Consider the following 26379-nt stretch of genomic DNA (forward strand, 5'->3'; position numbering starts at 1 on the left):
TGCATTTCTTACTGCTGCCAGTCTGATGGGTTTATATGCTTGATTTGGCTGGGGTTCTAATACTTGAGCTTTTTAATGATTTTTGTTTTTGTTTTTTTTTTAAGTATGTGGGTACAATGCAACTGCAAGATGGCCAGTTGATTCCAAAATATTTCCCGTCATGCTTCTTATGCAACCTGCTTGACTGGGGAATGTCCATACAAAAGTGTCAGTGGCAAAGCAATACAACTGAAAAGCCTCAGTTGGGATCTTCGCAAATTAAGTTTTTGGGCTTCTGGCTCTCTGGTTTTCTCATTGGAGGTTCAAGTATACCTTAAAGGTGTGTTCTAATGACTGCTTGTAAAACTATATATAGCAAATGCACATGTCATCTTTCAGTGGCTTTAGGTGCCTATTCCATGTGTTACCTGAGTCTTGCTAAGTGGTTGAGTCACTGTCCCTGGAGGCATTTAAAAGACGGGTAGACATAGTGCTTAGAGATACGGTTTAGTGGTGGTTTCTTGTCAGAGTTAGGTTGATGGTTGGACTAGATGATCTGAAAGGTCCCTTCCAACCTAGGCAATTCTATGATCTGCCCTTGAGGCTTCTAGAGACAAAGGTGTGTCTAGTATTATTTAAAGAACACAAAATATTTATGACTCTTTACAGCTATTTACATGGAAAGAATCTCCTTGTTGCACAGTACTAAGTAGAGGCGATGAACAGACCAGCAAGCTAGTAAAAGCATCTGATCACAGCATAATGAAAAACTTACTTTTCAGGCTTTTTCTGTAGGTGTTAGAAAGGGTAATTCCTATTAAAAGTCTTTCCAGAGTCCTTCCATCTCCTTACGCATTTTACCCTCTAAAGGGCTAAGTTGTCGACATCCAAAGTAATCTTTGCCATTTCCTCCATGCCTTTTGATGGGTAACTGGCCACCTAAAAGAGGATGGAGGGGAAAAAACATGCAGATTTTTACTAGTGGAAAAATACTAACAAGCAAGACTAATTTAACAGAATGAAAATGTCAATAGTCTTAGTCCCAGTATTTCAGGATATGGCCAGGAGGCCTCATGTCAGTAAAGTGCTAATAGTTGCTCTTGATATTTAAGTTCTCCTTGTTTAAAAAAAGAATAAAATGGAAATGAGAAAAGGCCTGGAAGAAAATGAAAATGCGTGCTATTCCCTACTGTCCTCTGTGGTCTCTTACATTTTGTTTAATATCTTTATCAATGATCTGGATGAGGGGATTAAGTGCACCCTCGGTAAGTTTGCAGATGACACCAAACTAGGTGGGAGTGTTGATCTGCTTGAGGGTAGGAAGGCTCTACAGAGGGACCTGGACAGGCTGGATCAATGGGCCAAGGCCAACTGTATGAGGTTTAATAAGGCCAAGTGCCGGGTCCTGCATTTCGGTGACAACAATCCCAAGCAACGCTACAGGCTTGGGGAAGAGTGGCTGGAAAGCTGCCAGCAGAAAAGGACCTGGGGGTGCTGGTGGACGGCCAGCTTAATGTGAGCCAGCAGTGTGCCCAGGTGGCCAAGAAGGCCAACAGCATTCTGGCTTGTGTCAGGAATAGCGTGGCCAGCAGGAGTAGGGAAGTGATTGTGCCTCTGTGCTCGGCACTGGTGAGGCCTCACCTTGAGTACTGTGTTCAGTTCTGGGCCCCTCTGTACAAGAGGGACATTGAAGTGCTGGAGCATGTCCAGAGGAGAGCTACCAGGCTGGTGAGGGGTCTGGAGACCAGGTCATATGAGGAGAGGCTGAGGGAGCTGGGCAGGTTTAGCTTGGAGAAGAGGAGGCTGAGGGGAGACCTCATTGCCCTCTACAACTACCTGAAAGGAGGTTGTAGAGAGGTGGGTGTTGGCTTCTTCTCCCAGGTGAATAATGACAGGACCAGAGGAAATGGTCTGAAGTTGCGTCAGGGGAGGTTTAGATTAGATATTAGGAAGAATTACTTTACTGAAAGAGTGGTCAGGCACTGGAACAGCCTGCCCAGGGAGGTGGTTGAGTCACCATCCCTAGAGGTGTTTAAGAAACGTCTAGATGTGGCACTTCAGGGCATGCTCTAGTGGCAGAGATTGTAGGTTGGTTTTGGGTTTTTTTGTTTGTTGTTTTGTTGGGGTTTTTGGGGTTTTTTGTGTGTATGGTTGGACTCGATGATCTCAAAGGTCCTTTCCAACCATGAAGATTCTATGATTCTGTGATCCCTTTTCATGGATACTTGCTGCTGCTTTTTCACATGGATCTCAAAAATACTGGTTTTATTTTGTTCTGTGTAATTGCCTTTCAGTATGAGAATTGCTTTGCAAAACACTTTTTAAATTAGGTCATTGTGCTGAAGTATGCACTGGGCTAATTATGATTACTTTGCTTCCCTGGGCATTTTTGTGCTCACTGAATTTATTAAAGTATTATTTTATAGCGAGAACTTACACAGCAATCAAAACTATGTGGCACCTGGTGTGCGTGGCTGTCTTTCCTGTAGTCTCTAAGGGCTTTTGCTTGTAGGCAACATCTGGCATCTAATCATTTATAATTGAATTTCATATAATTAATAAATATATTTAAGAATTTATTTGGGGGTAAATCTAAAGAACATGAAAAAGGCTGGAGAGAGCAGCCATTCTTAACTTTAAACGAACAAAAGGGGTTTTATTTTCTTTTTCCTGAGACAGCTTTTGTTGTAGAATTCTGTAGAATTCGTTAACTACAGGAAGATGTTTGAGACATGAAGTCATCTACATGTGTTGTTTGGGTTTTTTTTCTTTATTTTCTTGTGCTGCGTAACTTTGCATACTGGTGAAATATAACTAAATGCTACCATCAACAGTGATCTGAATGAGATGAACCATTCGATGTGGTTTAGTTGTGGTCAGTAAATGTGTGTGTGAGAAGCTCACAGTGCTGTAGCCAAGTGTCTGAGACCCAGCTCTTCAGCAGTCTCTCTTATAATAATGTATTGTTACATATTTTGCTATAAATCTCTTGCAGTTCTCGGGTGCATTTTTAGTGCATTGGTGAAAGTACCTTTTGCTTTACATCTGTCACAGGGGAGCTTGACTTGCTTTGGCTTAAGCTGTTTCCCAAGACAACAGGCTGCTGTTGAGAGGACCAGAAGTTACCTAATCGATTACGATTCCTTTTTTTCTAACTAGGAACTATAAAAAAGTTGTTCTCAAAAATTGTGCCTTGTCTTATCCTCATCGAGCAGAAAGTGCCCTACCTTAATGCAAAACAAGGTATCTGGAAGCAGCTGTCCCTCAGGAAATGATTTTAATGCTTGCTTTTGCCAGGGTTATGTCAAACAGCTGCATTCCCCAGATAAGTTGTCTACTCTGGTACAGAGTTTTTTCTGCAAATCCCCAGTCTGGAACAGTATTTTTATGTCTCTCTATCTCTCCAACTCGTCTCATTTTAAATTTTATTTGAAGACCTCTTTTCCATTTGCTGAAGCTTTACTTCCCTGCTACCCAGTATTGTACTTAGCAGCCCTTCCCCTGCTCATGAGTCTACAGTTTAAAGATGAGTTGAACCTTGCACTTTGGAAGGATTCAACCAACTTACTATGTATGAGGAGCATAATATAATTTCTCCAAGATTAGTTTTCTTTAAACACAGACTGTGTTTTCTGGTAGCTAAGTGTTTTTTAGATGGAGTTACAGAATTGGCCTTTAAGGTTAGTGCCAGGTTATATTTTTACTTCAGGATGTTTTTTTTAACGTAGATGATCAAACTAACAGAGAAAGCAATTCTTTCAGTGACCTTTAACTTGTGGGAAAATCTGAAGTGTGTTTTGTCTGACTCTCAAAACTCTGTTCTTTTCTAAGGTTTGCTGCTTATTTTTCCATTATTTTTCATATTAGAGTATATTTTTTCAACGAGTAGCAACAAACAGTGTGAATAAAGTTATGTGCAGCTACTGTTCTTCAGAAAGCTGCCATCTCTTAATTTGTCAGTAGGGAGGGAGGTGCTGTTTGGCCACCTTGTGTACTGCATCTCACTAATTAAAAGGCCAGTGTTTTCTCCGAAAAAAACTGACTGCTGTCTTCTGTAACTACAGTTTGGGAACAGAAGTTGAGAATGGTCGTTCAAGTTAAAACTATTGTGGTCAAAGCTGTGGACTGCAGGAGCTCTTTACTAAAAGCTTTTGGATGGCCTGTTTCTGTACTATAACTTTATTGCGATCAAATTTCATCGGCAGTCTTGATACCTGTGGGCTGAGACCATAAATTAAAGTAAGATATAGCCTGAGGCCAAACCTTGAAGTCTACTCACCATCATCTGTCCCTATTGGATGGATGGACTGGTGGAAACTAGTTCTTAACTCATTTTTATATTCTTTTGCTTCTCTATGCCATCTCTAGTTTGATTTATATTCCTATATCCAGCTATATTGAAACTTTACTGAAATCCAGGCCAATTAGTTCTACAACTTCCCCCCACCCCACCCCCAGCATTAATCTCTCTAATCAAATACTGTACAGGCTAGCTTAGTGTCTCACCAGTGATAAACACGTACTGTACTTTTATTCCACTTTTCCCTCTTACCTTACTGCCAACCATTCCTTTCTTCAACATTTGTTCTGAGGCCTTGCATATAATTTAAGACAACTGAAATAATAATTTTCTTTCTGAAATACAAACAGTATACTACTATTTGGTAGTAAAAATGCTTCCACTATTAACTTGCTACCTAGTCCTTGATTTCTTTTATTTTTCTTTTCTGTCTTTTTCTAGGATGGAGATAATCCAGTTCTCACAAATTGATTATCTGGATCTATCTGGTTTTGGTTTTATATTGGCTTGGAAAAGAAAATTCCTTTACTTTGAAAGTCTGGATGCCTTTTTAATCTGACTTTCTGCTGAGCATAAAGGATCTTTTCATGCTGTTGCTATGATGTGATGTAATTTTAACATCAACACTAAAGTTACGAGCCAGTGTCTTGGTAAACTGGTATTGGTGCTGTACAATTGGCATTGTGAAACAATGGTCTGAGTTTCAATTTGTGTTGGTTTAATTGGGTAATGATTGAAAAGTCTGGTCAACACTGCAGGCTCACTGAAGCTGTAGTAAGCCAACCACGTTTAACCTGGGACTGGATACACCTATACCAGAGGCTATGGTGTACAGTTAGTTTATTTGCTTGAGCCCAGTTATCCATGTGTAAAAGCACAAGGATCAATGCTTTCTAAAACCAGACTCTTTCCAATACTCTGCTGTCTGCAAGTAAACATGCCCACCGTGTGCTTAATCCAGCTGCACTCTACATGAAATACAGCGAATGCAGATTTAGAGTTGTTAACACTTTTAGTGCCGCTTCTGTCATGGTAAGCTACTTGGCTAAACTGATAGGAGTGGAAAAATACATCACCAGTGAGACTTAGTAATGCTAAACTTGAAAACAGAAAGCTGTTCTGGGCTTTCATCGCTTTTTCAATCGGCAGTGCAGTGTTGATCTGCACCTTTTTAATTCTGATATTAATATGCATTGACTTTATAGAGAGAAAAAAGAGCTTTTCAGTTTCAACAGCTAATCACATATGTACAAATCTAGCCTGTACATTTTGTTATAGTACTGAATTTACAAGCAACTATTGGCTTTTGAAAAATACACCATTACAATCTTTTTTTTTTTACCTACGCACTATCAATTTTTACATTCTTGAATCAATAGCTGATGTAAATCTTGAATGCAATATTTGATACTTGGTTGCATAGCTGCATTTTTTGTTTCAGCTCTTACATTTTTAAGCATGAATATTTAAGCATCTGAGCAAGTTTAGAGGAATAAAAATGTAACTGGCTGAGGTGAGTGGCTGCAGATAGTATGGCAAAAAAGGCGGTATGGCACTTAGTAAGGCAATGACTGAAATTTCTCGATATAAAGACTAGATGTAAAAAAAGGTTATAGTATTTGTTTTCATAACAGCTTTAAGTGGTCAACATGTTGAGTTTCATATACGTTTTGCCCTGAAGTATGTATTATTTATTCCCAGTCAAGAAATGGGGAAACTGAGGCAGAGATGCTGTGACTTACCTGGCTGTATATACAATACAAGCCTCCTGATTTCTCATCTGAGTATCACATTCATGGGACTCGCATTTAATTCCTGTGCGTATTCTTTCCAGTGCACTTGGACTCTGAAGAAAATAATTTTCCCCCCAGGGATGTCCAGTGTACCAGTGAATCTGGTACACTTAAGGCAGCAGCATCAGTATTCCCGGTCCCTGCTGAAGGGAGCCTGTGGGGTCTCTTTTGTGGGTTTTGACTTGCAAATGATTGTCAGACTTCAGGAGGGTTTTCCCTGATGATACTTAAATTTAGTACTGTCATTGATGGACCTCCTATTAAAATGTAGACGATTAAAACAGCTCTATCAGTGAAAATTATCTTTTTGATAGTTACTGCCTTTGCATGCAGTTTAAGTGAAGGGATATGTGGCGGCTCCTTGATAGCCATTTCAGTTCAGCCAAGTAAAATGAGACCCTTGTCTCTAATTCCCTGCAGAACTTTCAATACTTATAAATAATAAATCATTTCGTTTACCGACATCTCTCTTCCCTCCAACTATCTTCCTTTCTGGTAGATTTTGTCAGTGCTGTCTTGGATTTGCTCAGTGAATGTAATATTTCCCAAGTCGTTGCAGCTGAGATGGTTGTTGGAGGAGGTAGCTGTTTGGATAGCAGACTTTCAGAAGTGTCTGTGGCACCAGTACTTTGTTTCTGTGATTCCTTTTTGATCTGGTTTTGAGAGCTCAGTTAAACTTAGCACTGTGTCATAGTGATGTACTTTTATAGGTAATAAAGGTAAAGTACTTCCATAGATCTTTGTTTCTTATCTTACGTTATTACTTGGTAGAGAGTTCAAACTTCAAGAAAAGCTAACTTCAAACCAGCACTAAACATGAAGTCTATGGATATAGAGATCTGAAGGAAAAAGGATTGCTGCTTTCATTATAATGGGTTGTTAGTTTTTCTCAGATGTTCTGTTCAGGTCTATGCTTTGATGCATCCTCCTGTCCTACAAATCAGACTCCTACCTGGGTTTGAACAAAAAAGAACTAAGTCTTGTCTTATGTCCTTGGAGGAAGTTGGAGGATATTATAGCCCCTAACATGAATTGGTGAGCACATATGTAACTCTTGCGTATTTACTTATTTGTAGCACATGTCAGATTCGGACAACGAATGTCATAAATTTCCTTTTGCTGTTATGTTGTTTGTGTGTTCATATAATTACCGTTATCTGCAATAAATAAAATTTTGAGCAAGACTTCTCAGGCCAGCTTTTTCCTGCAGAGGGGTAAGGTCCTCTGGGGAAGGAGCTCAGTTTGGCAAGACATGGCAAACCATAACTCTGTGCTCCCACTCTGTGATTAGTGGGAGGTAAACAAGAGAGGGCAGTTTAATACCTTGACGTTTGTCAGAATGGTTGTAAATATTTATTATTGTCCAGATGTTGAAGTTGAATGTAGTTTTGTACATGCATTTTTTAAAAAATGTGCTTATTGGAGTCTTGGGAAAATACATGTGTCTGACTTTTGCACAAATCCGAGAAATCCTGCATTACAATAGATGCTGTTGTGGTACTTCAAGGAAGCTGCCTGTCAAGAAAAAGCCCTTACACTGAATTTAAAGTTGCATTTAAAAACAGCTTTTCTTTCTTAAGAACTGGCATAGAACTGAAGGGAAAAGAAGTATTAGCAAAACATAGAGATGTTAAAATGAGTGCTCATACTCAAGAGCCCCATATCGTCACATAAAGCATTTGACCTGGAAGGCTCTTCAGTCTTTTAGTACTGCTCAGGTGAATCAAGCAAAGCAATTCATTAGCAAAGTATGGACTCGGCAGAAATATGAAAATGCTAACATTGCTCATGCTGTTAAAAGCTAAGCACTGCAAAGAAAGAGTTGCCCAAAACACTTGAGCAATATAAGGTGGTTTAGTAGGCTCATTAGAATGCAGACATTTGATTCTTTCAAATTTTTTTCTCAATACGTTGATGAAAAATCTGAAAGTTTTTAAACCCTTCCCTCTTATCCCAGGAACTAAACTTCATAAGTTAAGTTATTAATGTTTCTTTTATAGATGTATCTGAAATTAACATTTGAGTTCAGTTTTTTTCCGGGTTGTAGTTCATTGATTAGTCTTTTTAATCAGTGATGCTGGTGAAATGATTTGTTGCAGGTCAGTGTGTTCAATCTCTCTCAGCCTCTACTGATACGCTGTTTATATCACACACATTGAACTTGCTGCTTCAGACTGATATCAGCAAATCAGGATTAATAAATCATGTTTGTTTGTGTGCACGTTTGTCAGCTTCATACTTTTTCACAACTTTTAAAGTCTTTACCTGGTTTCATCTAGACAGAGGAGGGAATGTTGTAAAAAAAAAAAAAAAATTAGGCTTGTGCAAGTATTAAAAAAAAAGAGGCGGGAGGAAAGGCTACTGAGGCTGTTTCATGATTTTAAAATTATTCCAGAACATAACATAACGTATTCTGCTACGTTAGGTTAGTTAGCTACATGACTTGACAGCATAAAATATTTAGACAAAATAGTGAATTGTGGTTGTTATAAAGACCTTATCAGTAAAGGGCTAAGGAAATAAAAATAATAATTTAAAAAAAAATCATACATATTCAAAATTTCTTCTGTACAATACACTGTGAAAATGGTATCAGAGCTCTTAACTTACATGGACAAAGGTTGTGTTAGGTAGCACTTTGGAAAAATACTTGCCTTCTATCAGAGGAGATCTGACCTACTCAGAGAGAGGACTGCTTTTGCCTTGGTTTCTGAATTAAAATTTATCTGCTGGTAAGTTGGTTTTACTACTTTAAAATATGTAATTTTAAATATAGATGTAGTTTTAGAAGTACATTCTCTCATTTAAAAACAGAACCCTTTATTTTCTAAATGGAGGCAAATAATAAATTACAGCAGATGTTGTCAAGTGGTTACAACTCTTCAAAAGACGAGCAAGGGAACCTCTGTCAGCTGCAGAGACATCTCAATTTCCATGTTTTTCATGGTCCTTGTTACAGTTTGTCCTGACAGCTGACAATAGCTTCTTTGGGATTCTGTCTGGTTTTTAATTTATGACCGTTTGAAAAAGTGATAGCCACAATGGCATCGGAACAGATGGTATTAGGGGGGTCACAGACCCAAAGACTTACCAGAGGGCTATGAAATGGTATGACATAAATGCAGTCTGTGATGATGCTTTGTCATGTTAATTGAATGCCTATCCAGAAGTTGGTAGGTTACAGTTGCCAGAAATAACTGTTCTTGATGTAAAGTCAAAAACAGTATGAAACGCTGTCAGATCTATTAAAGTAATTGACGCGTCAAACTTAATTTCCTTTAAAATTGTGATATGAGAATGTGAGCAGTTGGTGATCTCTGTTGAAAAAAAAATGATGTATCTTTAGCCTGGGCATCTGAAGTCATCACACTTGCTACAGAATCAAACCCTAAGCTTCCTTCCCTAAACCTTCTCCTTGAAGGAGGATGTTTCATTAGTAGGTGCAATCTTTCTGCCATGTGCATTACATTCGATTTAACCTAACATTTGTATCTGAATATTTTTGCTGAAGATAAAATCCATGGATGTTTAACACAATAGCTGGTCGGAAATGTTTGTATCTCACCCCACACTCAGCGGCTGCCTTAAGTTCCAGAATTCCCACCTTCCCCACCAAACCCACGCTGTTGCTGTAGTTCTTATCCTTGAAAGTGGAAGCTGCCACTCTCCATTTCAGCTCTTCACTCAGTGAGAGTTAACTTCCCACTTTACTTATTCTGATCAAATCCTAGCTTTGTGTGGGAGTGCCTTTTCTGCCATTCTTGTGTTCTTCCTGCCAACTGTGCTCCAGTGAACCAGAAAAGTGACTCAAATGGACAAGATTCTGATGCTCTGGGAAGCAGGATTCAAATCTATTTCAGCTGCCTGTCAGCTGACCATAGTAAACCAAAAGAAAGGACTGAGGGAGAAACGGTGTCTGGAATTACACTTTCCCTGCAGATTCCAACCTTGTTATTATTCCTAACTTATTATCTAGTTTGGAAAATGGATTTCAAGAGCCATAAACCAACCGCAGCGTATGATTTAACATGCTGTGTCAATTAGTGCAGTGATGGATAACCAATTATAAAAAGTCCGTAACCCCATTAAACTTGTGTTTTGCCTCAGTCTAACAGGAATCTGATGCTCATCATGAATGGCAAAGGTAAAATTAGTAGTGGAAATGAAAGTGTGGAAATGGTGTCAAGTACTTGCTGGTGGAAGAGTATGGAGGAGTTGGCCAGCATTCTGGAAGAACTAGTAGATGAAATAACAAATCATTAGTCCAGTAATATTTAGTGAAACCTAAGTTAACAGAAGATTGTAGGATAGTTAATATGCTACCTATACTTGGGAAGAGCAGTTGCAGGAGAAAGGCATCAGTTGGATTAAAAGCGAGATGTGGAGACCCTTCTAAAAAAGGAATACAGTGTCTTTCACAAATACAAAATGCAAGAGCAAGTGCAAAAGGGGAGGGCAAAGAGCTGGGGTACTAGTTGATTTGAGCTACATCTTCATTGTTCATGAGCTGGCCAAGCCCAACATAAGACATCACGTTATCCCATTTATCAATGTCATCATCTTGTCAAGAGTGTAATCTCACCATTAATTTTGTAAGCCCACAGATTTGTCCTTCCCTTATGGAAGGTGGTGGTGTTCATGCTCCACTTGCTTGCTTTATGTCCCCAAAATATGGAGGCTGCCATGGCCAGTAAAACTGGTTGAGGCTGGCCAACAGGGCACGTCTACCCTCAGTGTGAACTAAAGCCTAGGTTTCACTTGGGGTTTCCTCCCAGGCTTGGCCCTGTGATCCTCTTGGAATCCCAAGTCGTGTGGCTGGATGACAAAACTGGCCTGTGGCTTCGCATCAGTTTTGTCCTTGTGCTCAATGAGCAGTGATGTGATGGAACTGTAGCACTGGAAAGTCTCTGGAACGTTTCCTGGGAAGAATAGGAAACTTTTAATAATAATATATGCTCCATGTAAACATGAGACAAATAAGCATAAGCAAAATAAGGCTAGGTGACATTGGCACTGGAACAAATTAAAACAGTCTAGGGGAAAATTTGGGAAGATGATTTGAAGAGGATTCCTAGCGCTTATAGTCTAAACATCGTGTAGAACAAGAAACCAGGTGCTGAGGTTGTGGGTAACAGCAAGGGAGCAAAATGAATGACCTAAGAAGGCTCTTCTGGTCTGATGTTAATTAAACTGAAAAATGCCTTATTTTTGGCAAGTTGTTAAGTAAAAAATTAAAAATGATCCACAAGAAGACAGTTGTGAGAGAACCCAATAGGCTTATATGGAGTTCAGTTATAAAACGTAGGTGAGACTTCAGTTACATGTATCTGTTTGCTTCTAGATCAGTATTAGCAAAAGCTGATATGTTGAGGGACATTAATGTTATTTTTAGCTTTTATTTAAAATTATTTTCACTGTATTTTGTCCAAAATACTACTGTTTGGGTTTCTGTCTTTAACTGTCCAAAGCGTTTTTTCCTTCGTTTTCAGTATATTCAACTTCTTCAGGTTTTGTGAAAGGTAAGTCAGTATGCAAAGAAGTGTTTTGTTTTCTTTTACTGAAAAAGCGCTAAAAGCCCTTTCTCAGCCCATAGTTAGGGTTTGGCTCTTCTGATCTCTGCCTGATAGTGCACGGGTGGGAGGGTGTATGCCTTCCCTTCACACCGAAAATAGTCTTCCCTTAAAGATGGATCTGCTGGCAGTTGTCCTGCCAGACTGACAGGGTAGCGGTGTACCTACGGCTTCTGCCTTTCATTTAAGAATCTCCCAGGGGGAGAAAAGGGGGTGTATTCCCTCTCATGCCAGGAGGTTTTTGCAAGATGCCACGAAGACGGATCTTCCCATTTTGTAGTGCGTTGAGCCTGAGGAGCAGATGGCAGTTCATCGGCTTTGGGGGTAGAGGGGAAATGGTCTATTTCCTGGGGATGCTATAAAAAATATATATTTGTTAATGCTTTATTACAAATCTTTTTCTTGGAGATTATTGCAATTCTAGTCTAGTATGTGCTGCTGTGGTGTCATAACACCTTTGAAACAGTGACATTAGCCATAGTTATAACTTATGTATGTACATGCTTCTATACGCAAAAGTCTCTTTGGCTAAGGGCAAAAGGAAGAAAAATGTGAATAATGTGCTTTAATCTTGGCATTTCTGTTTTATTTTAGTAATGAAAGGACTGGTCATCTTTTATCTTATACTGCAGTTCTGACTCTGAATATTTAATACAGCATTTGTCAGAATATTTGAGAGAAATGCACATGCATAAATGCAAAAAAAGGTACTTCAGAAAAGTATCATTCACTTCTGATGCCTTTTCCATAGTCTCAAAAGTTCAGACAAGTAAGTGCTGGTTTCTGTAATATTGAGTGTGTACAAATATGGACTGCAAGTTCTAGCCTTCAATATAGTGACAATCTAGCTAAAGATCTCCAAAGTACTCAATTTGAACTCTGGCAGTTCTATTAATTACAAATTTTAACCACAGAACCTAGTACTGGATATGCATGTCTGCTTCTTCTTTGATACACAAGTTATTCCCCTGACTTCAGATTGATTTCTTCATTAGAACATTTGATCAATTTTTCTAATTACTATTTCCAGAAGCCACATACCACCAGTACATTCATTGTGATTTTATAGAAGAACTGCCATTAATGAAAAACAGCTTCTTAAAAAGCCGTGCTTGCTATTTCTTACTATTTATTCTTTAATTCTATTGCTGCTTGACTGGTGGGCAGAAGAACATGAGTTTCTTGACATTAGTGATAATTTTGCATGAAGCACAAGCTTTCAAAACCAGGAACCTTCAGATGTACTAAATTGAAATCTAGTCTTTAGGCAGTGGAGTAAGGACACTGAATTCCCAGTATCCTCAGTTCCTCTGAAAAGTCAAGCTTTTGCTCAAATGGTTGAATATTGACTCACTGGGATAGCTTTGCGGCTCATCGTTTCAACAATGTTGGTCTGAGGTTTTCAGTTTCTCTAGCCTGTTCTGCACTTGTGCCATTTTTGGAGGATTTTGGCTATTGAAAGCACTTAGTCCTATGTCCTGAGTAACAGAAATACAATTTTTCTCTACGTCTGACCTTTTGACTCAGAACTTGGAAAATAATGGCATGTGTATCAAACAGTACCTAGGAGTAGGTAGGTGGTAGGTAGCATGGTGATGCAGTACTAAACCCAGCCTTGCTTTTGAAACCAGGCAATAGTTCAATGCAGCCACTGATTAGACTGATAAAATGGCAGGATTTCAGTAGTGAATAAACTGTAATTAGGTCAAGGACGTGTATCTATAAAATGCCTGCATAGGGGAAAAGGGGTGAGTATATGAATGACAATATACAAGAATATACTGAATTAAGGAAATTACCATGGGCCCATTTCATAAACAGCACTGTCTGTGGCCGTGATCTCCAGCACCTGTTTTCATTGTGGGTGTCTGTATCTGAAGGATGCTCTACATCTGGGAAATCCTCTTTTCTCATTTGTGGGAAAGGTTGATGTGTGCTGGGAGGGCAGACGGGGGAGATAGAGCGCTGCTGAGCTTCCGGATGGAGGGATAAATCCCCTACACTTTAGTGTCATGGTGTCACAGCTGGGAGGAAATGTAACACGGTTGCACCAGATGACAAGAACTCCAAATTCAGGACTGGCCATCATCTGGGGACTAAGGTTGTATTTCATTATTCCTTTATACTTGCCAGAGCTGTAGCCATCTGACTTCAGAAGGAAGGATTGTCGTGTTTTTACTGTATTGGTAGATACAGCATATGAAATAAGACCTTCAGTGTAATTTTCAGATGGAGATAAAAAGTTAGATAATCTCTGAAGTCACTAGCTGTTTCACTCTATCAATAAGGTGTTTAATTTGCTTCCAGTGTGCTTGCTATTGTCAAATTAGTTCTCACAATATAGCGTGGTATGTTGGCATGTCATGCCATGTTTTTATCATCTGATACGACATTCACATACAGTGTAAATCAAAATTACAGCAGACTATTGCAAGATCATGTTGTCTTAACAGGAAAAGAAGTCTCCCAAGAGCTTCCATCTTGGTGGAAGGCTGCAATCAGCAATTTTAAAACCCCAACTTCAATTTTGAACCTTTCCGCCTTATGGGCTGTGAACAGTAACGAACTAAAAGGCAAGCACATCCCTGTTGGAAGGGGTCGGTCATTTTCAAGGGGGTTATGAACACACAGATGCACTAACAACCACGCACGTTCGTTATTTCACGCCGGCGATGTAGAGTTCAGTGAGCAACAGAGCCAAAGTTGTTGTTTTAAAAATCTGTTGCCAAGCAGTAGGTTTTCTCCTAGCAACAAGTGTTTTGCAGCAGGGGAAGCAATCGGATACCTTAGGGGGGATGTTAGCACTGGGGGAAGGGTAAAAAAATGACAAACTGGGGATGGGAGCTTGCTTCAGCGGTGACGCAGAGCACACAGCTCGGTTGCTGGGTGCGTTGGGATCGAGGAAGGCAAGTGAGGGGGACAAGGCAGGAAGGGACACGTAGAACAGGCGATGCTTTGGGACGGGCAACAAACAAAAATGTTGGCTGCAGACGTGGGTTCATGTTTGTTCATCAGTTGGTTTGGCTTAGTGAGTGATCAGCTGTAGTAGTATCAGCTGGTTGTCCTCATTTAAAAAAAAAAATCCATAATGAGCTTCTAGGAAGCTGTATTTTGAGCATATTTGAAGAAACACACTTTTTATTATTCAAAAGAATTGCATCATTAGAGAAAATGAGAGAAGCAGTTTTGTATTCTGCATTTTGGAAACAAATTGCATATACATTGCAGTTTCTTTTGCTGTTCAAAAAAACTATGTATTTATTTATTTTATGGAAAATTATCTTTACTTGTAAGTGTTGGTGGTCGATCCAGTTGTTTTTAAACCTTATAATATGATCACCCTTCAAAATCCCTGCACTAAAATGCATCTGTGTTGTTGCAGACATAGAACTATATTTATCCATCATTTTTCTGATGGAATGGCTTATTTCGAACTGATATGCCATGTCACAATCTTTTTGCACTTGCAGAAAATAGTTGCTTACATGCAACTGGACTAAACATGCAACTGTTTGTGGTATATGTCTTCGAAAGGAGAATTTAATAAATGATTTCTTGTGCAAAGTCATGCTTCCATTAGAAGGACGTGTTTCAGCACAAATTCATCAGCTAAAAGGAAAATAGGAGAGCATAGTATATAAATAACGTGCCATTTCACTCTACATAAGTGTAAAATACTGATTATGGAATACATTTAAAACATTGTTTTTATCACAGAGAATGGGAAATATCAGCTGCAGAATTTTACTTATTTTTCCAAATATCATGACAAATTCTTATTGTTTTCCCTCACTAACACTTTTTCTGTTTCATTATTATGGCATAACACTGTCAAGTCTCTGGAAAGCCTTCAAGTTTGATAGATTTGTTTGAAAATAGCAGCCACCTTAACACATGCAAAACAGGCTGAAAAAGCAGCATGTAACGAGGGGCAGTTTTGTGATGCTAAAATTACAGTGCATATGGATTTGCAATGCATACATTGCATATTAAGTTTTGTAACTCTTTGTGGTCGTAATCCTTGATTTTCAAGTTTTTTAGATAAGATGGGATGTTTCTATCACGTCTTTCTGCATACCACGGTTGAAAATTGATCCTGTCTTAGGCAGGCTGGGACTTGTTAAAAAATAAAAAAAGTTGTGATCGGGGAAAACTACTGAGGAGTTGGACGTCATGAGTTATTTCGGCATTTTATTGTAACTTTTTTAAAAAACCATTCTTTTCCACATCTGTATAGCTCTGTATCTGACTATACATTTGCAGCTGCTAGCTTATTGGGCTTCAGCAGGTTATCAGTGAACCAGGCGAGTAGTAGTTCCACTGTTCTGTCTCCCCGCTCTCATCGTGAAAAGCAAAATCAGTCCATTTTTTATTTTCATATGCTTACAATGTTTTCTTATAGCTGTTGTTTTTGCAAGGAAACTTTTCGCTCTGAGGGGTATTTTTTAGCTAAATGAGGTCTGCATCACACAAATTTAGAAGCTCTTTAGCAAACAAGTAATGTAATAAACCTACTGGGGAAAAAAATCATATATTATCTGGTAGAACTCAGATCTCTGTAGCTGAGTCTTTTGCGGGTCAACAGGCTGCAATTCCTAAACATGGAGGTTGGCCACGTTTCTCCTTCTGTTACTCTTCATTTCTCCTAGTTACCAGTTTCCCTCTCTGCAGAGTTACGAGGGAGCTCAGTACTAAGAGTTCAGCATCCTCTCTGAAGAAGGCAAAAGTGCAAATGGACTCATGGCCAAAGTTCCCATCATATTTTTTCTACTTTTAAATAAATTTCATTGTTTTTTAGAACAGCTCCCACCTATATTCTGTATTTTTCTTAGAGAAAATAAAATTGTTCCTCTTGATATCAAGTGAATAAAGGTAAAAATCTCAAGTGGTGCTTCTGTTGAGATTAAGAACTGTTTATTTTCCAGGAGGAGTGGAATAGTTGTCAAACGGTTAAACCTTAAGAAAACCTCCAGCCCTCTTAAGCAGACATTTTTAGTCACATTGAAGAAACCACAGAGATCTTTGTAGTGTTGCCTTTTTACCTTTTGTTAGTGCAAATCTTGTTTAGCACGTTACAGCGAAGCTCTGGTTTGGTGAGACATACGATGGGTGATAATTATGGCTTTAATTTTTAAAAATTTAGTTCCATGGAAAAAAATTTAATGGTAGCTTCTCATTTGCCTAAAAGCAAATAAAAAAGTGACCTTACTAGGCTCTACTACTAAATGGCTAGTTTTAATCATGTTTTCAAAAGCAGAAATTAGTTAAGTAGTTTTCCATTTCTGTCCCATGTTTATTTTTCTAGGTGTGTGTTTTCCATTGACTGTTTGGTTAATCGTTATGACAGGTAAATTTGCAAGGAGTGAAAGCCTGTTTGCAGAAAAAAAGGATACCTTTGCAGCGAAGACTACACTACATGCTTATTTAAGCAATTATGGCATTATACAGTTGATTATTTTATCATGTTGTTCGGATTCTTAGTGATGATATTTTATTAATAAATAATGATGCATTTGCTAATTGAAGGTTTTACTTGGAGACTATGTAAATCTGCATTTGGAAATTAGAATTCATTGGAACGTTTTCCTCTTAAAAATGCTTAGCTTTAGCTAATGAAAAATAACTTTAATATGTTGAATTGCAAGGGGAAGAATAACTGCCAAAATATAATTTTGACATGTGCAAAATATATCAAAATATCATTCTGGCTTATTGAAGACGGTATTAATTGAAGTTATTGGTTTTATTGTGCCATCACCATAGAACAAATTTTAAAAGTATCTTGTTTATCTAGGATACAGATAGATCTATAATCACATACTGAAAGTTATCTAGGTGGAGTCCTGTTGAAGTGAATGCTGATTAAAACGCCTTGTCTTACATGCATTTGAAAACTCCATTATGCATCTCTGTGCTCAAAAGTCTGTGAATATGGTGTGGGCTTTGTTGTTTGTTTGTTTTTTAAAAATATGCCTCATGCATTTGAAGATTTCAGAATCCATGCATTTTGTCATACTAGGCTGCTTCTTTCAGAAAGAAGCTGGATATACCATACTGTAATTTTGCTTTTTTAGTCTTTGTATCCATTAGTTGCACATTTCTCTGCACCTGCTGCTTCAGTGTAACCCAAGGGATTGAGAGAAAGTTGTTCTTAGAACAGAAGCATCAAGTTTATGGGCATCAATTATGTAGGCATGAAAATGTTGTCACTCTCTTTCCTCTCGGTGCAGTTGAGAGAGAACCTGATATTGGAACAGGAGTAGTGGAAGCTCCTTGGGCCCTCTAGACAAGTCCCCTCCTCATAACCAGCAGAGCATTCAAGCTGTTGCTGTAGGACTCGGTCTTAACACTGTTTTGCACCCTGCTACTGCAAATAGAAGGCTGATCCAAAAACTTGCTGCTCCAATTGCCAGGAATGTTTTCACCTTTTTTTGGTAAACTTACTCACAGACAATTTATACACATGTATTCTTGTGCCAACATTATTCTCTAACTAAAATAGTTTTTCTCTGTTCTATTCTCTCTACTGTTTTTACAGCAAGTAACTTCATCTCCTCTCAGCTTTTGATTTGCTAGGTTAAACAAACCAAGTCTGTTAGTCTCCTCTTGTAAATTTAGATTTCTATTGATCGTCTCAACAGTAATTTTCTGAGCCTGTTGCAGTTTGACCTTTGTTGAATAGAGCAGACTATGCAAGGTGCCCAAGGAGGCCGTGCTGTAGCTGTGTACGGCACAGCTCTGAGACACTGTCTCTGGTGTCTTTCTCTCTACTGGAAACCTCTCCTGATGTCAGCTGCGTTTTCCTCTTTCACACCAGCACATTTTCACACTGTCATCCTGTGGTTGCCTGATATAAAATCATAGAATTGTTAGGGTTGGAAGGGACCTTAAAGATCATCTCGTTCCAACCCCCCTGCCATGGGCAGGGACACCTCCCACTAGACCAGGTTCCTCAGAGCCCCATCCAGCCTGGTCTTAAAAACTTCCAGGGATGGGGCTTCCGCCACCTCTCTGGGCAACCTGTTCCAGTGTCTCACCACCCTCATGGTGAAGAACTTCTTCCTAACGTCCACTCTGAATCGACCCATCTCTAGTTTTAATCCATTCCCTCTAGTCCCACCATTACCCGACATCCTAAAAAGTCCCTCACCAGCTTTCTTGTAGGCCCCCTTAAGATACTGGTAGTTCTTCTCCCAAGCTGCTTGATTTACAGGCTTCTGCCACGCTGCAGAACTTCTCTGTTACTGTTGTGTTATTTTCCACATTGTTTTACTGACTTTTGACTTATTCCTGTTATCCTAGATCTCATAATCCGTCTGCTGCTTTCTATGTTGTATGCTCTTAACTTTTTCTTACCTAATTGTATCATCACTCTCATAATTCTTGTGATGTGTCACTAATTAAAACGCTAAACGTGATTAGTCCCAAGACAGCATCCAAAATACAGAAGGTATAATCCCCTTTCTTAACGCATGCAAGGTAAGTGTAAATGAAGGTTATTCAGCCGAGTGTTTTGGAAGGTACATTAAGCTATTTCTGCCTATTCAGAGTCAATAGCTGTTTTTCCGGGCTGTATTTGTTATAGGTACCTAGGAGATATTGAGTAATAAATAACAAACCACTTCTGTTTTGACAACAGTGCCAAGAGCCTTCAGTCAGGGGTTGGGTCCTGTTTGTCCGATCATTATAAAAACAATCATTGGGCAGATGCTTTGACAAATTAAGCAAAGAATAGCAGGTTTGTATGTGGGGCAATGTAAAATGAAGTGTAATGGAGGAAACACATGTGAAATCATCAGTCAAGTAGAGGGAGACTTTGTGACTCCAGACTGGATGAGGAAAGAATGAGCAAGAAATTGCTGGTTGAAATAGCCTGCAGCAGAGAAGAAAGTTGGAAGCACTCCCCCCCCCCCCCCCCCCCAGCCTTTTTATTAATTTCTAGAGGGTTTTGTTCCGTTGTGATGTGAAGCTTGTGTAGAACCTTGTTTGTAGTGACTACAGTACCGCCCTCTTGCAGGCAGTAATACTCTTTTTTCAGAAAGCCAGCCCCTGTAGGCTCTCGAAATTGAAAAGTCCGTGTTAGTCCCAGCTCTGAGCCCCGGCGATGGCCTGGGCGCTGTAAAGGGCTTTTGACCTTTCCTTGAGCAGAGAGCATCTGAGCGCCACAAATCTGAGTACTGTGGATTATTCAAAGTGACTGGTATAAATATCAACACATCGGGGACATGAAGCGCCGCTTTCATTTCTTCTGATGATGGCACAAAAAAGTCTCTTTGTTTCTTCAGAGATTCCCTTCACTTTCTGCCTGTGCCATTTCTGATTAGAGTTTTCTCTTGGAGTTTTTTGAGTTACAAAATCAACCTCTACAACGTAGAACTGGCTAAAAGAAAAATAAGATTTGCTTAGAGAGTTTACAACATAAAGACATCCAGAACAGACAGAGGCTGGAAGCCTAAATGTGCTTAGGGGAGATCAGTGGTTTGTCAAAAAAACCCAAAACCAAAACAACCCCAAAGGAACACCAAAATTCTCAGCAAACTAAATATGGGGAAAAGTGATAAACAAAATCTCTACTGAGCTGCAAAATGAAGAAGCCCACACACAATAGAGGCTTTTATAAGTGTGTTAGAAGCAAATGTCATAAATTTATCGGTCTTTCATGTGAAAGAACTAGTGAAAGAGGTGCAATAGCAGGAAAGGTCCTGCTTTCTCCTAGCAGGATGCCAACAGTTGTCTTAAACACCTCTGTCAAGTACCGCAGCATTTTAAAATGTACAAAGAACAAATAGATTGCCTTAGATTTGTGTCATTCCTTAGGAACTTACTGTTTTCATCATCTTTTTGTAGAATGGGTGTTTTCCTACTAATATTTATTATTATTTACTCAAGTGATTATATAGCAGTTTTTCTAATTGATTCAGGTTCCAAAATCCCTATGATACTTACTTTTTTTGAACTTTGTGTCTGTTCTGCGGAGGATAACATGCCAAGCCTGAAGGTGTGAGCCATATGTCACTTAGGTGTCCCTCTGTGTTTCTGCAGAGTTGATGTGTTGTTCAAGCCCATCTCCAGCCATAAAGTAAGAGACGTAACATTATTCTGCAGATAAATGTTGTCTGGACATCTGCTGCTAAATAGGAAAAGGCCAGAACTGGTAGCTTCGAGATTTTGTTTCCAATTAGGAAGCAAAAGAAAATATGCAGTGAAGGACTAGGATAATTTGTATTGATTTCTGGGAAATCTTAGAAGAGTTTTGGTTTGGAGGGGGGGATAGGTTGGGGTTTGTTTTTTTTTTTTAGTGGTTTGGTTGTTGGTTTTTTGGGGAGTTATTTTTTTTTTCCTGAAGGATTTAGTACAGAGAGCAAGCATACGCTGACAGCTGGTAAGCTGGAGGTCAGTTTTCTTGGATGGGTGATGGTGTGAGGTCACTGAAGGATGTTGCTGCGTGATAGGCGTTCCTGCTCCTTCTCCCTGTGGTCTGTAGCGTAGTGCTTAATAGAGCAAAGTCAGGCAAGGACCACAAACAATTTGAAATGTTCTGTGCCTCGGAATTTTAATGACGTGATCCGGGAAGGAGATCTACAAAGTGGGTACTCACAACATATGACCATCATTCTGAGAGAGTTAAGGAATCGGAAGGTATTATGTGAGCTCAGCCCACAGGTATAGTGACCAAATGTCACCGTCCTTTTGATGCTCTGCCATGAAATTAGTCTGATTTTCTCCCCATTGGTTCTTTGGAAGCAAAGCTCATTGCCCCAGTGCTGCTACCCAAGGCAGAGTCTTTGTACTATCCCAGCCTGAGACGTCAGTGAAAGACTGACTTCTGGGAGACTCTCCCTCTAAAAAGCCATGCCCTCAAAACCTGAGGGTACAGGATGTGACCCGATGGCCCATGCAAGAGTGGTTCCTTCACTAGTGATAAATAGCTTATATTCTTAGAAAAGTATAATAGCAGGCAAACAACTAGTATTTGCTCTAGTTCTATTGCCTGGAAAATCTCAGCTACCCTTTTGTCCGTACAGAATATGGGCAGATGTGACATAACGTGTTTCTCTTCCCATCAAGAGGCTTGTATCTGCAAAATTTGGTTGTTTCCTTTGGTCTTGAAAAGAACAGCTTGTATCCTTAGCAAGCAGGGAAAATAGTCTGGCATGTTTGGGGAAAAAAAGTATTACCAATATTCAAAGAACTCATATGTTTAATTAGTATAAAATATACAAATCAGTACAGAAAAATATGAATATTTTTGAAAATTAAGTAGACAATCTTGTCTCAAAAATTAAGAACACTTTAATTCTATTAAGGTTAGGTGCATGCAGCCAAACCACCTCTACATATTCCACCTCCTTGCTTCATTTTTTATAATTTCACATCTGATACCTACCAGTCACTGACACTTTCCTGCAGGGAAAAAACACCGACGCTGTGAGTTATCTGATTTTGGGATTGGAAGCACTCTTCGCTCACTCTGGAAATGCTGACTCACTTGACAGCTCAAAAACAGTCCAAAACCAGAAGAGCCCTCTAACACCTTTATGTGAGAACATCTGTTAGGCTGATAGAAATTAGCCCTCGTTGCATTTATTTATTGACTTGCCGATACTCTACAGCACTCTTTATATCGTTCTTCAGAGGATGGTCCGCCCCATTGCTCTGTAGGATGGAGTTATCAGTCTGCCCGTGCTGAAAGTCAGCCTGGTGGGCAGAATTGCAGAAGCATAGTGTGGATAATTCAGGGGTTGCATAGAATTTCAGTACTTTCTAATCATCGGCACTTGGGTTGAAAAGGATTTGAGGAACAGATGTACGAGGAGAAATAAAAGAAGTCATGGTCCAAGGAGTGGGGAGCTGGGAGGGGAGAAGTCACAAGGAATCTGTAAGCATGTAAGCAGGATCCCGCTCTGGAAAAACAAAGATTTGTGGTCCATATTCATTTTGCAATACAGAATCACAAGGTAAAAATGCATAACATCATTAGGATTACTATAATCCCAGAATAAATCACTCTTACTGGGTCATTCCATGACTTTTCTGGCACAGTAACATAGCTGAATGTGTTGGACGGAGATTTCCACTACCTCATTCAGCCCATATCCTAGCAGGTTTGGACATCCTCTTGGATCGTGTGGTGTTGAATTGGATCCCATCCCACGACATACAAAGAATCTGTGTCTAGGAAGCTCCTGAGGAAATTATCTACCTGCTGGACCTTGATACACTACTGGTGCAATATTATTCCCAGCACACTTCCCATTCCGTGGGTTGAATCAAATGCCATGGCCGTTGCCCTTTGGGCTGAACTCGGTTCTGTCATTGCCGTCCCTGAGAGACGATGGTGCCGTGTGCGTGATCTCAGATGTTGTAAGACATGAGCTGGGTGCCGAGATGTGCAGGCAGGATACAAACGCTTCAGGGCACACCCCTTGGTGGGACTTTAGACATGGGAGCTTGCAACAAAAGCTCAGGTACTTCATGATTTTTTGGTGGTTGGGTGGAGGTTTTGTTGTTCAACTCCGTTTTTTGCATTTCAGTGTCTTTGTTTCTTGTCCAAAACCACTTGACTCCCTGTTGGTATGGAGTAGCCTGCTCCAGTCCTGATTCAGTTTGTTTCTTTTCTTTTCTTAAAAAAAAAAAAAAAAAAGAAAGAAAGAAAGGAGTCTTATATAGTCTATAACACTTTGAACCCAAGAGCTACATATGCTTATTTCACTGTTGCGACATACCATTTGAGCTTCAGGAAAGTCCTACTGGCAATCTCAACCATTTTTCCTTTGTTTTCTTGCAGGCTCTGATACTTCACCAGCTTGGGCGCTATAGCTTGGCGGAGAAGATTCTCAGAGATGCCGTCCAGGTGAACTCCACGGCCCATGAGGTCTGGAACGGCCTGGGAGAGGTGCTGCAGGCTCAAGGCAATGATGACGCTGCCACCGAATGCTTCCTGACGGCGCTGGAGCTTGAAGCGAGCAGTCCCGTGGTCCCTTTTACCATCATTCCCAGAGTCCTTTGAGAGGGCATCTTGATCAACCCATTTTGGTCTGACTTCTGGGTGAGGAAACCCAGGTGTGTCAGGCTTGCCTGGTAACTGGTTAGTTTGAAAAACTTTAGAGTTACAGGTAATGAACTCCAGTCTTTTGTGGGAAAGTGGCCAAAACAGAGACGTGATGCAATATCTTGTTGTTAGACTGAGAGGACAAAATGGCTAGCCAGAACCAAATCACTCATATCGCCTACATTTTTTGCCCTGGTAGTTTTAAAACATCGTTATCTTGTTCATGGATGATGTGCCATATTTTGTTAGTGATATTTGAGTGTTACATAAAATTATAATGGAATCAACTACCAAATGTAGAATAAGTTAAAATTCAGTGGCAGAGCAGACTATTTTTAACAAGGCTGTTAATAAAACTGTTCTCTTCCTGCCTCTCAACCTCTTTTGGCCCGAAGTCAAAATGTGAATTTTCTGTTTCCATCTCTATTTTAGTCCAGGCCAGAAAATCAGTTGAGTTCTTGTTTTCAGTTGTTAATAACTGTGATGTGTGGCTAACTGTTACCTCTATTTAGAGCAAAGGCTGAGTACAAGAATATTTATATTTTACCAATGTATGCCTGTTACAAAAATATATTAGTTATTTAAGTTTAACTTTTTTATGTGAATTCAGAGTTTATTTATCAATGGAAATATGTAAAAAGAAGCCTCAAATGGAATATTTACCGACATTCCTTGTACGTGACCCACACTTGGCTAAATGGGAAGATTATGTTAATAATAAAATGATTTTTAAATGGAACCTTTCCTGTGTCCTGGTTAAGTACCCAGGGGGCTCGTGAACATACTTTTGTGATGTGGGGCCTGTGGCCGGCTGGCCTCAAAAAGGAACAACACCAAAATGAAATGCCCTGAGGCCAGTGTAGGGAAAAGAAGCTGCTATACTCTTTGCCAGTTGTATTGTTATCTTAGATTCCAGGTTTCCGTAAATCTTCACTTCTCCTTTTTTACTCCTTCCACGCCAGCTTTCGATGAAGCCAGATTACTCTGCCTCTACATAATACATGAGCAGTTACATATACTTTGGTAGTGCTTGGGAAGAGCATGTTAAATATTTACACGCTATTCTTCAGTTTTCCTCGCCTGTCTTCAGAGCTCTTTCTCAACATCTCCTGCACTTCGCACCCCTTGAAGGAAAAGTCAGCTGGTAACCTACCGCTGCCCTGTCAGTAGCAATAGTGCCAAATGTTTAGTAGACAAATACTTGCCAGGGTTTATCTGGGATGTGTGGAGAACGGTCACTCGTTGCACTGAATATTCAGGGTGTGTGAGCTGGGGTAGTCTGATGTCTGCTTATTTACAACTCTGGGCTTGTATGGAGCCTGGGGAGAATTCCACGTTCCCCGTTAGACTGAGTGCTCCTTGGGATTTGCCTGATTTGTCACAAGAAGTGGTTTTAAAGTGCTTAGCACCAGATAGTGGATGATTCAGAATAATAACGGCGAATGTTCTTTTTCGTCGCTCACCAGAGAGCTTGCTCACCTCGAGTGGAAGGAGGATCTCAGTGCGACACAGCCTCTGCGTGCTCCAGTGAGAATCTCCAAATGGCAGCAGACTGAAACTTGGGGTAGCTCTTCATTTTTGCCTCTCTTTTTCCTCCCCCCCGTCCCCCTGCCCCAGCATTTCATGTGCCTTTTAGGCTGAGGCTACTTTCAAATTGTATCTGCTTAGTGCTTAGACCATATGTTCTCTGTGAAACGGACCAAAAGGCTAGAATAGGTAGTGTTTTCAAATCTATTTAAAAGCCAGTAGAAATTGTGTCATCTTGCTCACTGCGAAAACATCAAAGTTTTCCTTCCCTTTTTAAAGTGCCTGTTTTGCATGTTTTCTTCCTACTGTCCTTGGCTTTTTTCCCCCCGTATTTTCTATTTGCCAACTGTTCTCTCTTTTCTAGTCCCAGCTCCTAATACATGCTCTGGCCCTGCTGTCTTTTAGCATCCACTGTATGGTACCTGGTGTACTGAAAGATACTGTGACACGTTTATTTGCTTAATTCAGTTCCTCCTGAGCTTTTCTGCTGTCACAGTTCAGTTACTTAAATTTGTAATACCTTTCACAGACATGCTCCTTCACAATATGTATTCACCTTTTATTATAATAGCAAAGATTTTCTAGCAAGGCAGTTTGCACGCAGATCTGAGACTGGTGGTCTTCCTCAAGAGAGCTTCAGGCAAAAGTGGAGAATAGGAGAATTCTGTAATGGCAGAATTTATCTTTGATTCTTCTCGCTTAATTTAAAGTCCTGGCCTCTTTTGATAAACTCCCAAAGTGGAAAGATTAGCTGTCTGATTGTGTTGTATCTTTTATTAGTGGAGAAGTGGCCGCTGTTGTGTATATGGGGTGAACCTGAATATTTGTTTCATTTCTCTTACACTGGAATCGGTTTCACTGTAAAGCCACAAGCTGCCACCTCTTGGGAATAGCCTCAGCTACCTATTTTTAAAAAGGGATCGGTGCTGTAGGACTGTACATTCAGGAATTTTCAGGCGGAAGTGGAAATCCTTGCAGCATACGAATTAAACAGCAACACTTGTTTAAACATAGTTTTCAGCTTAAAAATAAAGTCACTGTGTTTCACAGCTGTAATTTTGCATTTTTTAAATCAAGTAAGAAGGCCAAGAATGTTTTTATATCTATTTTAGTTGATATACAAGAAAGATCTGCCTTTTGCAATCTACTTCCAGCCTG

At 39.7% G+C, this 26379-nt stretch overlaps 1 protein-coding gene across 7 annotated transcripts in view; it reads left to right on the top strand.

Annotated features, from left to right (window-relative positions):
* TTC7B (tetratricopeptide repeat domain 7B) overlaps window positions 1-24771 on the top strand; it is a 152415-nt gene extending 127644 nt beyond the window's left edge. For 3 of the 7 annotated variants that reach the window (XM_054198198.1, XM_054198200.1, XM_054198201.1), the window contains exon 21: window positions 23431-24768. In XM_054198198.1, coding sequence (XP_054054173.1) covers window positions 23431-23652 — 222 coding nt within the window. In that variant the 3' untranslated portion in view covers window positions 23653-24768. Of the gene's footprint in view, window positions 1-23430 lie in introns of all 7 variants that reach the window. The other 4 variants (XM_054198205.1, XM_054198203.1, XM_054198202.1 and 1 more) reach the window with 3 other exon arrangements.
* The last annotated feature ends 1608 nt before the right edge of the window (window positions 24772-26379 follow it).

The sequence above is a fragment of the Rissa tridactyla genome, chromosome 4 (assembly GCF_028500815.1).
Source record: "Rissa tridactyla isolate bRisTri1 chromosome 4, bRisTri1.patW.cur.20221130, whole genome shotgun sequence".
Taxonomy (NCBI): Eukaryota; Metazoa; Chordata; class Aves; order Charadriiformes; family Laridae; genus Rissa; species Rissa tridactyla.